The sequence below is a fragment of the Tachysurus fulvidraco genome, unplaced genomic scaffold (assembly GCF_022655615.1).
Source record: "Tachysurus fulvidraco isolate hzauxx_2018 unplaced genomic scaffold, HZAU_PFXX_2.0 HiC_scaffold_42_np12, whole genome shotgun sequence".
Lineage (NCBI taxonomy): Eukaryota > Metazoa > Chordata > Actinopteri > Siluriformes > Bagridae > Tachysurus > Tachysurus fulvidraco.
In genome coordinates this window covers 381,963-393,981 of record NW_025927275.1, presented here as the reverse complement: position 1 = coordinate 393,981, position 12,019 = coordinate 381,963, and the positions used below count along the sequence as shown (strand labels likewise).

The 12,019-nt window shown below is 38.3% G+C and overlaps 1 protein-coding gene across 1 annotated transcript; it reads right to left on the bottom strand.

Moving 5' to 3' along the window:
• Nucleotides 1–1,562: 1,562 nt before the first annotated feature.
• On the bottom strand, nt 1,563–9,257 carry LOC113651657 (NACHT, LRR and PYD domains-containing protein 9-like). The gene is made up of 10 exons (XM_047809836.1): nt 9,205–9,257; nt 8,894–9,010; nt 8,412–8,460; nt 7,951–8,155; nt 6,444–7,721; nt 5,866–6,362; nt 4,867–4,901; nt 2,180–2,353; nt 1,733–1,901; nt 1,563–1,568 (listed from the first exon to the last, which is right to left on the bottom strand). Exons 1-10 carry the CDS (start codon nt 9,255–9,257, stop codon nt 1,563–1,565), a joined length of 2,583 nt encoding a protein of 860 aa, XP_047665792.1.
• Between the last annotated feature and the right edge of the window lie 2,762 nt (nt 9,258–12,019).

Here is a 12,019-nt window from a genome sequence, read left to right as displayed (position 1 = left end):
AACAAAAGAGTGTTGGTATATTGTTAAACACTGCTATGAGGATTGAGCTGAGCCTTTAATCTTTATTGTACTGGTTATCAGGAATATGGAATAGTATCATCAGTGTATAAAGATTTCTTTATTATAAAAATGATACAACCCACACTACAGAAAACACTTCATGCAGAAGAATAGTAAATATTCTTAAAAGTAAGACTTTTAACACGTTATTTTGGGATGTTTATTTGTTTTAGACTTTTTGTCATTGTGATACACACTGGATCTCAATCTTGACAACACACACTACTTATTTTATACAAAAGTCCCATGAAATCAATTACAGACTCTTATTATTTAATATAAAATTATGTCTAAGCGACTGCCTGGGAATCTCAGGTGCTGTAAGTTTTTGACAAAGACATTCATTTACTTTACTGTCTGAATTCTGTAACATCATTTTATTATTCAGTGGCAGCGTCAGGAGAGTGAAGCTCTCCTCCATTTCACTTTGTTTTTTTCTTTTTTTTAAACTACCTGACAGCAGCGTAAAGCAGTCTGGAGGCTGGTGTAGAGGACATTTTAAATATCATGAGTGTTTTTATATAATTATGTGCTTTTACAGTAAATTCTGTGTGAAAGACTAGAGAGAAAGAACAAGAGGCCCTTATTCTAACTGTTACATTTGTACAGGCTAGAAAGATGGGAACTTTAGGGATGTGTGTGTGTGTGTGTGTGTGTGTGCGTGCAGGTGCTCGATAAGAACTTGAAAATGTAATGTGGCCTTGGTGAGGTGATAACTCAAAGGGAGACATCTTCAGTAACCAGGGATGATGCACGAACACACGCGTGCACACACACACACACACACACACACACACCTGGGGTACAAATAAGAGCGCTGAAACACTAGAATTTGCCTCTACACAGTGAAGTTTTAGTTCTTTTTGTCAATTTAGTAAATGTTCATGACCCAACAGATAAAAAAGAAAAGAAAGGATTATTTAATCCCTTAAAAAGAATTTTAAAGAAGCATAAAGAAATAATAATGATGGGACTTGCAGTGACTGTTTACAGTAAACTCCATATGGCAGATGGGATGGTTATTAAATCAGATACAGAGAGAAGAACTAAGTGAAGTGACGTGACATACGGCTAAGTACGGTGACCCAGACTCAGAATTTGTTCTCTGCATTTAAAAGATAAAAAATGTCATGAGGACATTAAGAAAGAAGAAATTAAAATATAGAAAAATAGATCAACTACATAAAAAAGGAAGATTCTTTTAATGTTTAAAGGGATTTTAATAAAGATGATATCTCTGTGTTGTGTGTAGATGCTGAAGGATTTGACTTTGGATTGTAAAAGATGTTAAAGTGTGAAGTTGTAGCTGAGAGGATAAAAGGATGTGATCAGTCACAGTTATTGTTATGGATCTTCTACATCTGAATATGAATGATTCAGCTCCCAAACTGCTGGAAATGTGGGACGTGTTCTAACGCTTCACCACCATAACTGCTTTATCCTGGAAAAAAGGTCTGAGGAGAGACTCCTGTCATACACCAGACCTGGTGAGTATATCATCATTAATGCTGAAAAACACAACAGGACAGAATTACAGACACATTTAAACACATTACTTATGAACAACAGAAACATAAATACACACATTAGATGTGACATTTTACAGCACACAGTGAATATTACACAATATCATACAGTAAAGAGACAGTAAGTCAGTAACTCACTGTAGTGTCTCCAGTTTACAGTGTGGATCCTTCAGTAGATCAGAGAGCAGCTTCACTCCTGATTCTCCTGGATTATTATCGTACAGATCCAGTTCTCTCAGGTGTGATGACGAGTTTGACCTCAGAGCTGAAGCCAGAGCAGCACAACCTTCATCTGTAATACTGGGGTCACACATCCTGCAAGAAAGAAAACCTTCTCACACTTAACACACTCAGGTTTAGTATTGAAAACATGAACTACACAAAATCTTTATATACAGTACATTTACTCTCCATCTCACACACACAACAATGACAATATATCAGATCACTACAATTACAGTTACCACAGAGGAGAACTGGATGTTGTAGTGTTTATTAAAACTGTGTGTGTGTGTGTGTGCGTGCCTGTGTACCTGTGTGTATGTGTGTGTACCTGTGTGTGTGTGTGTGTGTGTGTGTGTGTGTGTGTTTACCTCAGTATCTCCAGTGTACAGTGTGGATCCTTCAGCCCATCAGAGAGCAGCTTCACTCCTGAATCCTGCAGTTTATTGAGACTCAGGTCCAGTTCTCTCAGACTGGAGGAGTTTGAGCTGAGAACTGAGGACAGAACTCTACAGCTTTCCTCTGTCAGTTTACACCCACGCAGACTGGAAGAGAAATGATGAAATATCAGAACACTGATCTCAAACACACAAACACAGCCATAATCCAGCTAAAGTTGAAGCTGTAACAGAAATGTCAGTGTGTTTGTGTCACACACACAAATCAGAGGACAGGACACCACATCAGCACATTTACAGGAGCAGGGACGTCTTTCTGCACTCCACAATCTCTCAGCTACAATTTATTATAAGACCATTAGGTCATGTACGTAACACACACATGTGAGAGCGAGCAGCCTACAAACACTACACTCTGATCTGTGTTCAAGTTTCTACACCCAACACTGCAGATACAGTGCATTTTATTACAGAACATAAAGAATTATACAGCTGTACACTACCAGGTAATAACATGACAATACTAGTCGTACTTTACACTCAGTTATATGTTGGATTTCACAGAGACACTAAAACAGTTGGTGTGTGTTGTTCTCTGTGCTCGTACACGTACAAATCTGTCACCTCCAGACCTCTGATTTTACACACACACTGGTTCAGGTGTTTGGTGTGGACCTGAATACAGGTGGAGTGTTCACATACATCCAAACACATCCAAACTAAAGAGGAAGTTAGATTTTTTAACCTTATAAACGATTCTTGATCATGATTTGTATTTTTTATAAAATATAGATGTGTAAAAATCTCTCATCGATCATAAACAATGTAAATAAAGGATATTATAAAGAACATTGTACTGTTTACTACAGATGTCACTGTTACTATTTCAACACAACTTAGTGAACCCTTCTTTCTCCACAGAGTAAATGGGATCATGTCTTTATGCCTCCACAACTGAGAAGTGAACGTGGGGTTTTCTTCTCAAATCTGAGCTCCTTCCCTGTTTACAGAGTGACGTCACATCAGCACGACTGCACACAGCATCAGAAATAAACAAAGTCAAACTTCTTACCTTTAAATGAGTGACACTGTATATACACAAGTATTAGCTTTAGATGGATCAACATACAGACATTCGTTTGTTCAATCTAAAACACTGACTATACACATAGCAGGAAATCTAACACACCTTGTAGGTACAAATCTAACACAACATTACTGTGTGTTACACTAAAGGATTTGTGTAGGTGGGCTTCAGGGGGCTATAAGTGACATGGTAGAATGTAGTGTACCAATGTGTAATATTTTATCAGTACATAATGATGAACAGAGAACAAAACCAGTCTGTTATTAATGTTGTACAACAAAAATATAGATTCACTACAGCTGCTTATAAATACAAACACAGTCCACAGCTTAATGTCTCCAAAATCCACAGAAAGGTTCCAAAGAACGAAACCTGACGTCTCTTCAACAGTAACGGTGATAAACCTGACCGACCGTCACGTGCAACCGTCTTTGTGTTCACCGTCTGTTTTTACCACATCCACCATCTTCTGATGCAGTGAACCAGAAAAAAAACTGTCTATAATTCAACCACAACAGATTAACAACAATCACGACCTAAGAACAAGAATGTGATCATTAACAGTTTGGTGTCTTTGTCGAGCTCCAAGTAGAACAAAACAGGACTTTTTAATAACAGCGGTCACGACACTACACTCACCTGTGACACATTATTCATCCTCTCTCTTTTTACCTGCTTGTACACTTGATAAGCAAAGAACAAAGAACCCCATCAAAATAAAAGTCTTCATATAAAAAGTCACATTTAAACTCCATCCTCTACAAACAGGTCAGTGTTAGAGAAAGAAAATCTTCATCACACATCTGAGTTCGCTGCCTAGCTTGTTTCTAACATAATAAGAAGATAAAGCTGAACATTTTCCCACTTCGTTTGTCCAATGTGTCGAGGTCCAAAATGATGGTTGATGTTTTATTGACCACGAGCTCAGTCCTTGGTAAAGTTTAGCAGTAGTGCAGACTGAAGGAGACTTTTGTTTGTCCTTCGTATTGGGTTAAAGTTTTAAAAAGCATTTATGTTTTATTTTTATTAGAAAGAACAATTGAGTAAAAAAGCCATGACAGAGTGAATCTCCCCACAACACTGTCACACACAACAAAAGATGAGGAACTTCAACATAAAGACATACTTGAAGGACATTAGAGTGTTTTAATATTTACTTTTTATATTTTCTATCCATATTGATCCCATTTTGTCAGTCTGATGTTTTTCTCATCTGTGAGAGTTTTGTTAAATGTCACTTTCAATATAAACAGAACAGAAAAAGTCTTTCACTGGTGTTTAGTTCAGAAATGTCTTTAGTTCTTAAATGCATGCAGTTATTTTGTAGAGATATTTTTACTTACATTTTAGAGAACACTTAATTTTTCATGATTCATATATAAAAGCTATAAAATGCCTCATATGATATTATAAGATGTTGTCCATGTGGCCCAGCCCTCAGTTCAGATATAACATGTTAGTGTAAAAAGTGACACAATCTTCTGTAAAAGTACCAGAGGTTTGTGTAAAGATGATTAGAGGAACTATTAACACACATTAATCCAGTGTTGTATAAAGTACTAGAAAGTGATACTTGAGTAAAAGCACAAGTACCTTACTAGAAAAAGACTTCAGTAGAAGTGAAAGTCACCTTTTAGAATATTACTGAAGTAAAAGTCTTAAAGTATCTGATATTTACTGTACTTAAGTATCAAAAGTCATTTTCTGATATTTAATGTACTTAAGTATTTGAAGTAAAAGTAAAAAGTAAAATGTCAGTGATTTTCAGTAGGTATAAGAGCAGGGGCAGTTCTAGGGTTTCATCTTTAGGGGTTTTATCCCTCAGTGAGAATTTAAAACAAGAAGAGTTTTATATTATATATTATATGACTACACAGTAAGCCAAAAGTTATGGTGTTATTAAATGGTAAAAGTGGACACCAAAATTTTATGCATGATGTAATGATGTCAGTCTTGAATCAGATCAGTTCATGTGTGTGTGTGTTCTCTACAAACAGTGTGTCCGATGTATGACATCATTAATAAACTAATATTCACAAAGACCAAATCAATAAATGTTATTTTTATTTAGTATTGATGTCGCATTAATATTTAGTTTGTGCTACAACTCTGGTAATAAGAATAGTGACATTTCACTGCTTTTGGTTGCCCCCGTTATAGATAAACGCCCCCAGCTCTGATGCGCGTGCACGCTGCGCGTACCTGTGCTTCTCCGTACAGCGTGCAGAGCGTAATACAATCTAGGAGCAGTGATACACCAAACCTCCCTTATTACAGTCACACACATTTCTGCTGACTTTATTTTGTAGTAACGAGTAACGAAGATGTTTAGTGGGAATATAACGGAGTAAAAGTTTACATTTTATCTCAGAAATGTAGTGGAGTAAAAGTGAAAGTTGTCATAAATTTAAATAGTAAAGTACAGATACGTGACATTTCTACTGAAGTACAGTAACGAAGTATTTGTACTCCGTTACATTACAACACTGCATTAATCCAAACAGTGCAGTTCAGTGTTACATTAAAATAATAAACCATGCAGTAATACAGTTATAAATAAAAATACTCACTCAGCTTTTCTGGAGGCTTTGACCACTGGCAGCAGCTTCAGAAGACCTTCATCTGATGGATCATATTCACTCAAATTAAACACATCCAGCTCCTGTTCTGAGGTCAGTAACACAAACACCAGAGCTGACCACTGAGCTGGAGAGAGTCTGGTGTCACTGAGACGTCTGTCACCTCCTCTGTTCAGGTAAGTTTGTACTTCCTGCTCTAGAGAATCATCATTCAGTTCATTCAGACAGTGGAACAGATTGAGGGATTTCTCTGGAGATGGATTCTTCCTGATCTTCTCCTTGATGTACTCCACTGTTTCCTGTTTGCTGTGAGATCTGCTTCCTGTCTGTGGCATTAAGTCTCGTAAGAGAGTTTGATTGGTCTCCAGTGAGAGACCCAGAAGGAAGCGGAGGAACAGGTCCAGGTGTCCATTCTCACTCTGTAAGGCCTTGTCTACTGAACTCCTGAGGAGATCAGACAGGTTTGACTTCCTGAAAAGATCAGACATGTTTAACTTCCTGAGGAGATCAGGCAGGTTTGACTTCCTGAGGAGATCAGACATGGTTGGTTTTCTGAAGAAATTAAAAAGTCCAGTTCTTTGTCCCACAAGCACATTTGTATTTGTTAAAATAAAGCAGAAAAATACATATAAAGCAGCCAGAAACTCCTGAACACTTAGATGTACGAAGCTGAACACCTTCCCCAGGTGAAGCCCAAGCTCCTCTCTGAAGATCTGGGTACACACTCCTGAGTACACTGACACTTCTCTGACATCAATGCCACACTCTCTCAGGTCTTCCTCATAGAAGATCAGGTTTCCTTTCTCCAGCTGGTGGAAAGCCAGTTTTCCCAGTGCCATGATACTCTCTCTGGTCTGCTGAGGATCAGGGTCACATTTCTGATAGTACTTTTGGTCCTTGTGTTTGATCTGAAAGATCAGGAAGTGTGTGTACATTTGAGTCAGAGTCTTGGGGATCTCTCCACCTTCTGCTCCACCCAACATTCTCTCTAGAACAGTGGCTGAGATCCAGCAGAAGACTGGGATGTGACACATGATGTAGAGGCTTCTTGAAGACTTCAGGTGTGTGATGATTTTATCAGCCAGGCTCTGATCACTGATCCTCTTCCTGAAGTACTCCTCTTTCTGAGGATCACTGAAGCCTCGTACCTCTGTTACCTGGTCTACACACTCAGGAGGGATCTGATTGGCTGCTCCTGGTCTTGTGGTTATCCAGAGGAGAGCAGAGGGAAGCAGATTCCCCTTGATGAGGTTCGTCAGCAGCACATCCACTGAGGCTGACGCTGTCACATCACACAATATCTCATTCTTCTGGAAATTTAGAGGAAGTCGACACTCATCCAGACCATCAAAGATCAACACCACTTTGTAGGAGTCACAGTCTATTGATTCTAGTTTTCTTATTTCTGGGAAAAACTGATGAAGAAGTTCCATCAGACTGAGATTGTTCTGCTTCATCAGATTCAGCTCTCTAAAGGGAAGTGGGAACATGAAGGTGACGTCCTGATTTACTTCTCCTTCAGCCCAGTCCAGGATGAACTTCTGCACAGAGACTGTTTTTCCAATTCCAGCAACTCCTTTAGTCAGCACAGTTCTGATGGACTTGTCTTTAAAGAGCTCATTACATTTGATGGGTTTCTCCTGTGTTGCTGGTCTCCTGGACGCTGCCTCAATCTGTCTCACCTCATGTTCATTATTGACGTCTCCACTCCAACCCTCTGTGATGTAGAGCTCAGTGTAGATCTCATTCAGAAGTGCTGAGCTTCCATGCTGTGAGATTCCTTCATTAATTCTTTTAAACTTCTCTCTCAGATTGGACTTTAACTTTGTCTGATACACAGAGGCGAGTTCTAATAAACAAAGTAATATCTAGTTTAGTAATAAATAGTTATAATGCAAAATCGTACAAACACTGCTATTAATTCCTGACTGATGGACTAAATATTATTGAAGCTGGACCATGAACAGATACAACATGATATTAAAATTAAATGTAAAACTAAAAGTCTTCATATCTAAAACTATTTCCTCTCTCTAAAGTGAAGCTGATGGAATAAAGTCATGACTCAGAGCTCTTACTGTTGTGCAGTGTGTTAGCGAGATCTGTGTGGTTCATGTTCTTCAGGACGTGCAGTGTGATCTTCAGCGCTCCGTCTCTGACACTGTGCAGATCCTCCTCATCCTCCACCTCCCTCTCAGTGCATGCTGGGTAATCTGGACTCAGGAGCTTCCTAAACCTCTTCAGCTCATTCTTTATCAGAGTGATGACTTTGTGTTCCAGCTCCTGGTTAGAAACACACAGGAACAGATCTAAATATTATCATGTTACAGTGAGAGAGACTTTTATTTTATCACAAGAATAAAAGTCTCTTTTTATTATCACATTTAAAACTCATACAACTGATTACCCATAATGCTGCTGCACATCAAGACATGACAAGGGATCACAACACATACATTACACACTTTAAAAACAACACACACATTACACACTTTAAACACAACACACACATTACACACTTTAAACACAACACACACACCTTGAATATAGACTCCAGCTGTTTTGTGCTGATGTTTGATTTTTGTGGTCTGTGAACAAACAAAACCCATCATGTAATATGGACTATATGTATTCATAGCTGCACAAATCACACACTAATAAATACACACACAGATATTTAACACTATCCTCTTAACACAATACACTGATTTCAGGATTTCCTAACTGACACCAACATGTTTAGAAACAAATGTTTGTATAAATGAATAAAATCTTTATATTGTCATTAATGTCCCAGGTGTAAATGTTCTTCTGTAGCACCACAGACCCTCCAGCTCAGGGACTGCAGACTGAACTGAACTCTTAAAGCACTTTTCCTCACTGCCAGTCCGAGAGCTGCAGCACTGCACAGTTTAGTGTTTTACTGCTTCAACACCTGATAAAGCTCATGAAGGGCTTCATAATGAGACGAGTGAGTTTGATCAGGTGGAACACTGCTGTAAAGCACCTCACTATACTGACCTCACATCAGTACAACTGTCTCTGGTTTTGAAGTCAATTGGACGTCCCATTGACGCGTCACTCTTCATGGACACACAGCTGGGTTCTGGTGAGTCTGATCTCTTTCCCTCCATTATTCTAGAATTACAACAGAAATATCAGCAATAATTAATACTCAGCACTGTTAAACAATGTGTTCATCATTAAACATTAAACTGCTATTAAACACCTTAAAGTTGAGTTCCTGTGTTAACTAGTGAGTGTTTAGAGATACAGATGTGTTCCCATGAGACGGTGTGTATTTATTACCGGTGAATGTAAAAGTAAGTCACCTCTCGTCTTTCTTTAAGTCCTGTTTCCCAGACACACTCATGTTGGACGTCATGTCTCCTTGTCCAGATTACAGCAGGACACACGTTTACTTCACTCCAACATCGGTGTGTTAAATTAAACCCTGAATCAGCACAGAGTTCACTTACAGGAAATAGTCACACTATCAAGTTATAAAACAACCTGTGTACATTAAAGCTTCAGTACAAACCCACAAAACTCTTCTGTATCTAGTGTCACTTCAGTGTGTTTATATATTAGAGCTTTAGATACTCACTGTGTTTTTACTCCTCAAATCTTTTACTGTTCACTCCACACTAAATGGAGCTGCTGACTTTCACTTTCATTACAGTTTATACTGCAGAGGGGGGAAGGGCAGTGACGCAGACACACAAACACACACGCACACACACATAATGGTTCTGACACCTGTGACTACAAATATTACACCAAATTGTTTTCATTTATCCACAGTTTGTAACATTTCCTCTTTTCGTCTATTAGTCTTTTTGGCCTTATTATTTGTCTCTTAGGACGTTTTGTTTGTCCTACAGCATCCTGTCTATTTACAGTTACAGACTCTTTAGTATTGCTTTGCATTTCTAATTGTTCATTTTGCTTTGCAATTTCCAGATCATTTCTCACTCTCATTGACTTTTATTTCTCTCAGAGGCACTTTTAGCAAATGTCTTGTGTTTGTCCTCATTATTGTCCCACACTCTGTTAGCACTTCGTATGACCTGGGCGTAGTCTCTTTTAGGGATATACCGATCCGATATTTTGGATCGGTATCGGCGCCGATCCAAGCATTTTGAGTGGATCGGGTATCGGTGGTGCGTGACGGATCCAAATCCGATACCTGTGGTCATGGGCGTCGGAACCATTATATGTGTGTGGGACAGGACACGCCCACTTTCTATTTACTTCCGACGCCCATGCCCGTGGGGGTTGATTAATGAACAGCAAACATCACAGACTATCGCTTAAACTTATTAGAAAAATACACTTATATATTAAATTACATTAATGTAAGTAAATATAATAAATTTTATAGTAAATATGTTACACAACCGCCTGCGACAGACAGACAAGTTTATCAGGCGTCCTTTCTGTTTACCTCAGTGTGTTAAACATGTCGCTCATTTGCGTGCAAAGTTTACTGTTTAATACACTTTACTTTGTGTTTCAGGAGCTTTAATGTAAGATTCACTTTAAAATATTGTATTTTCTTCAGAAAATAATTTAATTTAATAATTGTGTGATGCGGGGGTCACGGTGGCTTAGCGGTTAGCACGTTCGCCTCACACCTCCAGGGTTGTGGGTTCGATTCCCACCTCCACCTTGTGTGTGTGGAGTTTGCATGTTCTCCCCGTGCCTCGGGGGTTTCCTCCGGGTACTCCGGTTTCCTCCCCCGGTCCAAAGACATGCATGGTAGGTTGATTGGCATCTCTCGAAAATTGTCCGTAGTGAGTGTGTGTGTGAGTGAATGAGAGTGTGTGTGTGTGCCCTGTGATGGGTTGGCACTCCGTCCAGGGTGTATCCTGCCTCAATGCCCGATGACGCCTGAGATAGGCACAGGCTCCCCGTGACCCGAGAAGTTCGGATAAGCGGTAGGAAATGAATGAATGAATTGTGTGATGCCCACTAAGGTATTATCACATTTGTGGTAGTTTCTATAATGTTATATTTAATGTTTGTGAATATTTGTTCAGGGGTAATGAACCTGGTCCCACCATCCTTGCACTAAAACATTTTATAGAAATGTCAGGAGTAATTGTGGAGTTCGCCAGCGGGGGGTAATATGGTGCTTATCGTACGCCAGGGGGCTTTGCGTCAGTTTTGCGGGTTTTCCTCTTTCTGCTGAGTGAGATGAGAAAACGGATGCAGAGTTTGCCCTGTGTGATTTATTTCTCCTGTTTGCAGGTTGGTGAAATCATAGATTAAGCGAAGTACCCAAAGTTTAATATGTTAAAATGTTTCTGAATGTAGCAGAAGTCACGTCAGACAGAGATTTATTTTTAGCTCCTCAAACATTTTTGTAAAGTCTTAATACTTTTGGAACATCTTATATTGTGTAAAATGTTAAAAGCTAATGTTAATGTTTATGTCATGGTTGAAAGTTAAAGATAACAAATGTGATATATTTTATAAGTGGTTAAAAAAGAAGTTAAAAATCTGTCAGCTCATGCATTTTAGGGAGGGTAAAGATAACTTTATCTGCATTTAAGAACCATATGTAAGTGATAACAAAAGCTACATGTTTTATAAGTTTTATTTTCAGTTAAAAAGACACAACTTACAGAGTAACACTGGTTATTATTTTGATTTATTTAATCACACGAAACTTATAACTCAGTATTTGCTGAAAGATGAAGAAAAAAAAGGACAAATGGTATTTTATTTTGAAGCTGTGTTTATTTTCAAAGTGAACATTGAGTGTTTGTAGCAAAGGAGGATTTAAATTGTAAATGTTTAATAAATCCTCTCTCCTCCTCTTTCTGCTGAGTGAGATGAGAAAAAGGATGCAGAGTTTGCCCTGTCTGATTTATTTCTCCTGTTTGCAGAGAGAGCATATATGCTGTGTATGTGGTGCCAGCCGGTACCTGTAACAATTGTAATATATATGGTTTAGATTGTTATCCCACTAACTGTTAAAAGTTCTGTTTGTTACTGCATTACTACTTTTTAAGGTTTCTTGTGTTTTCATTTTTCATCCAGTAATAAGGGCATTTTTGTATTTCTTTGGCAGAAACAAATAAATCTTAATAACTAAACGAGTTGTTTACATTATTTAGTTTTAAAGGTAGAAAAAAACAC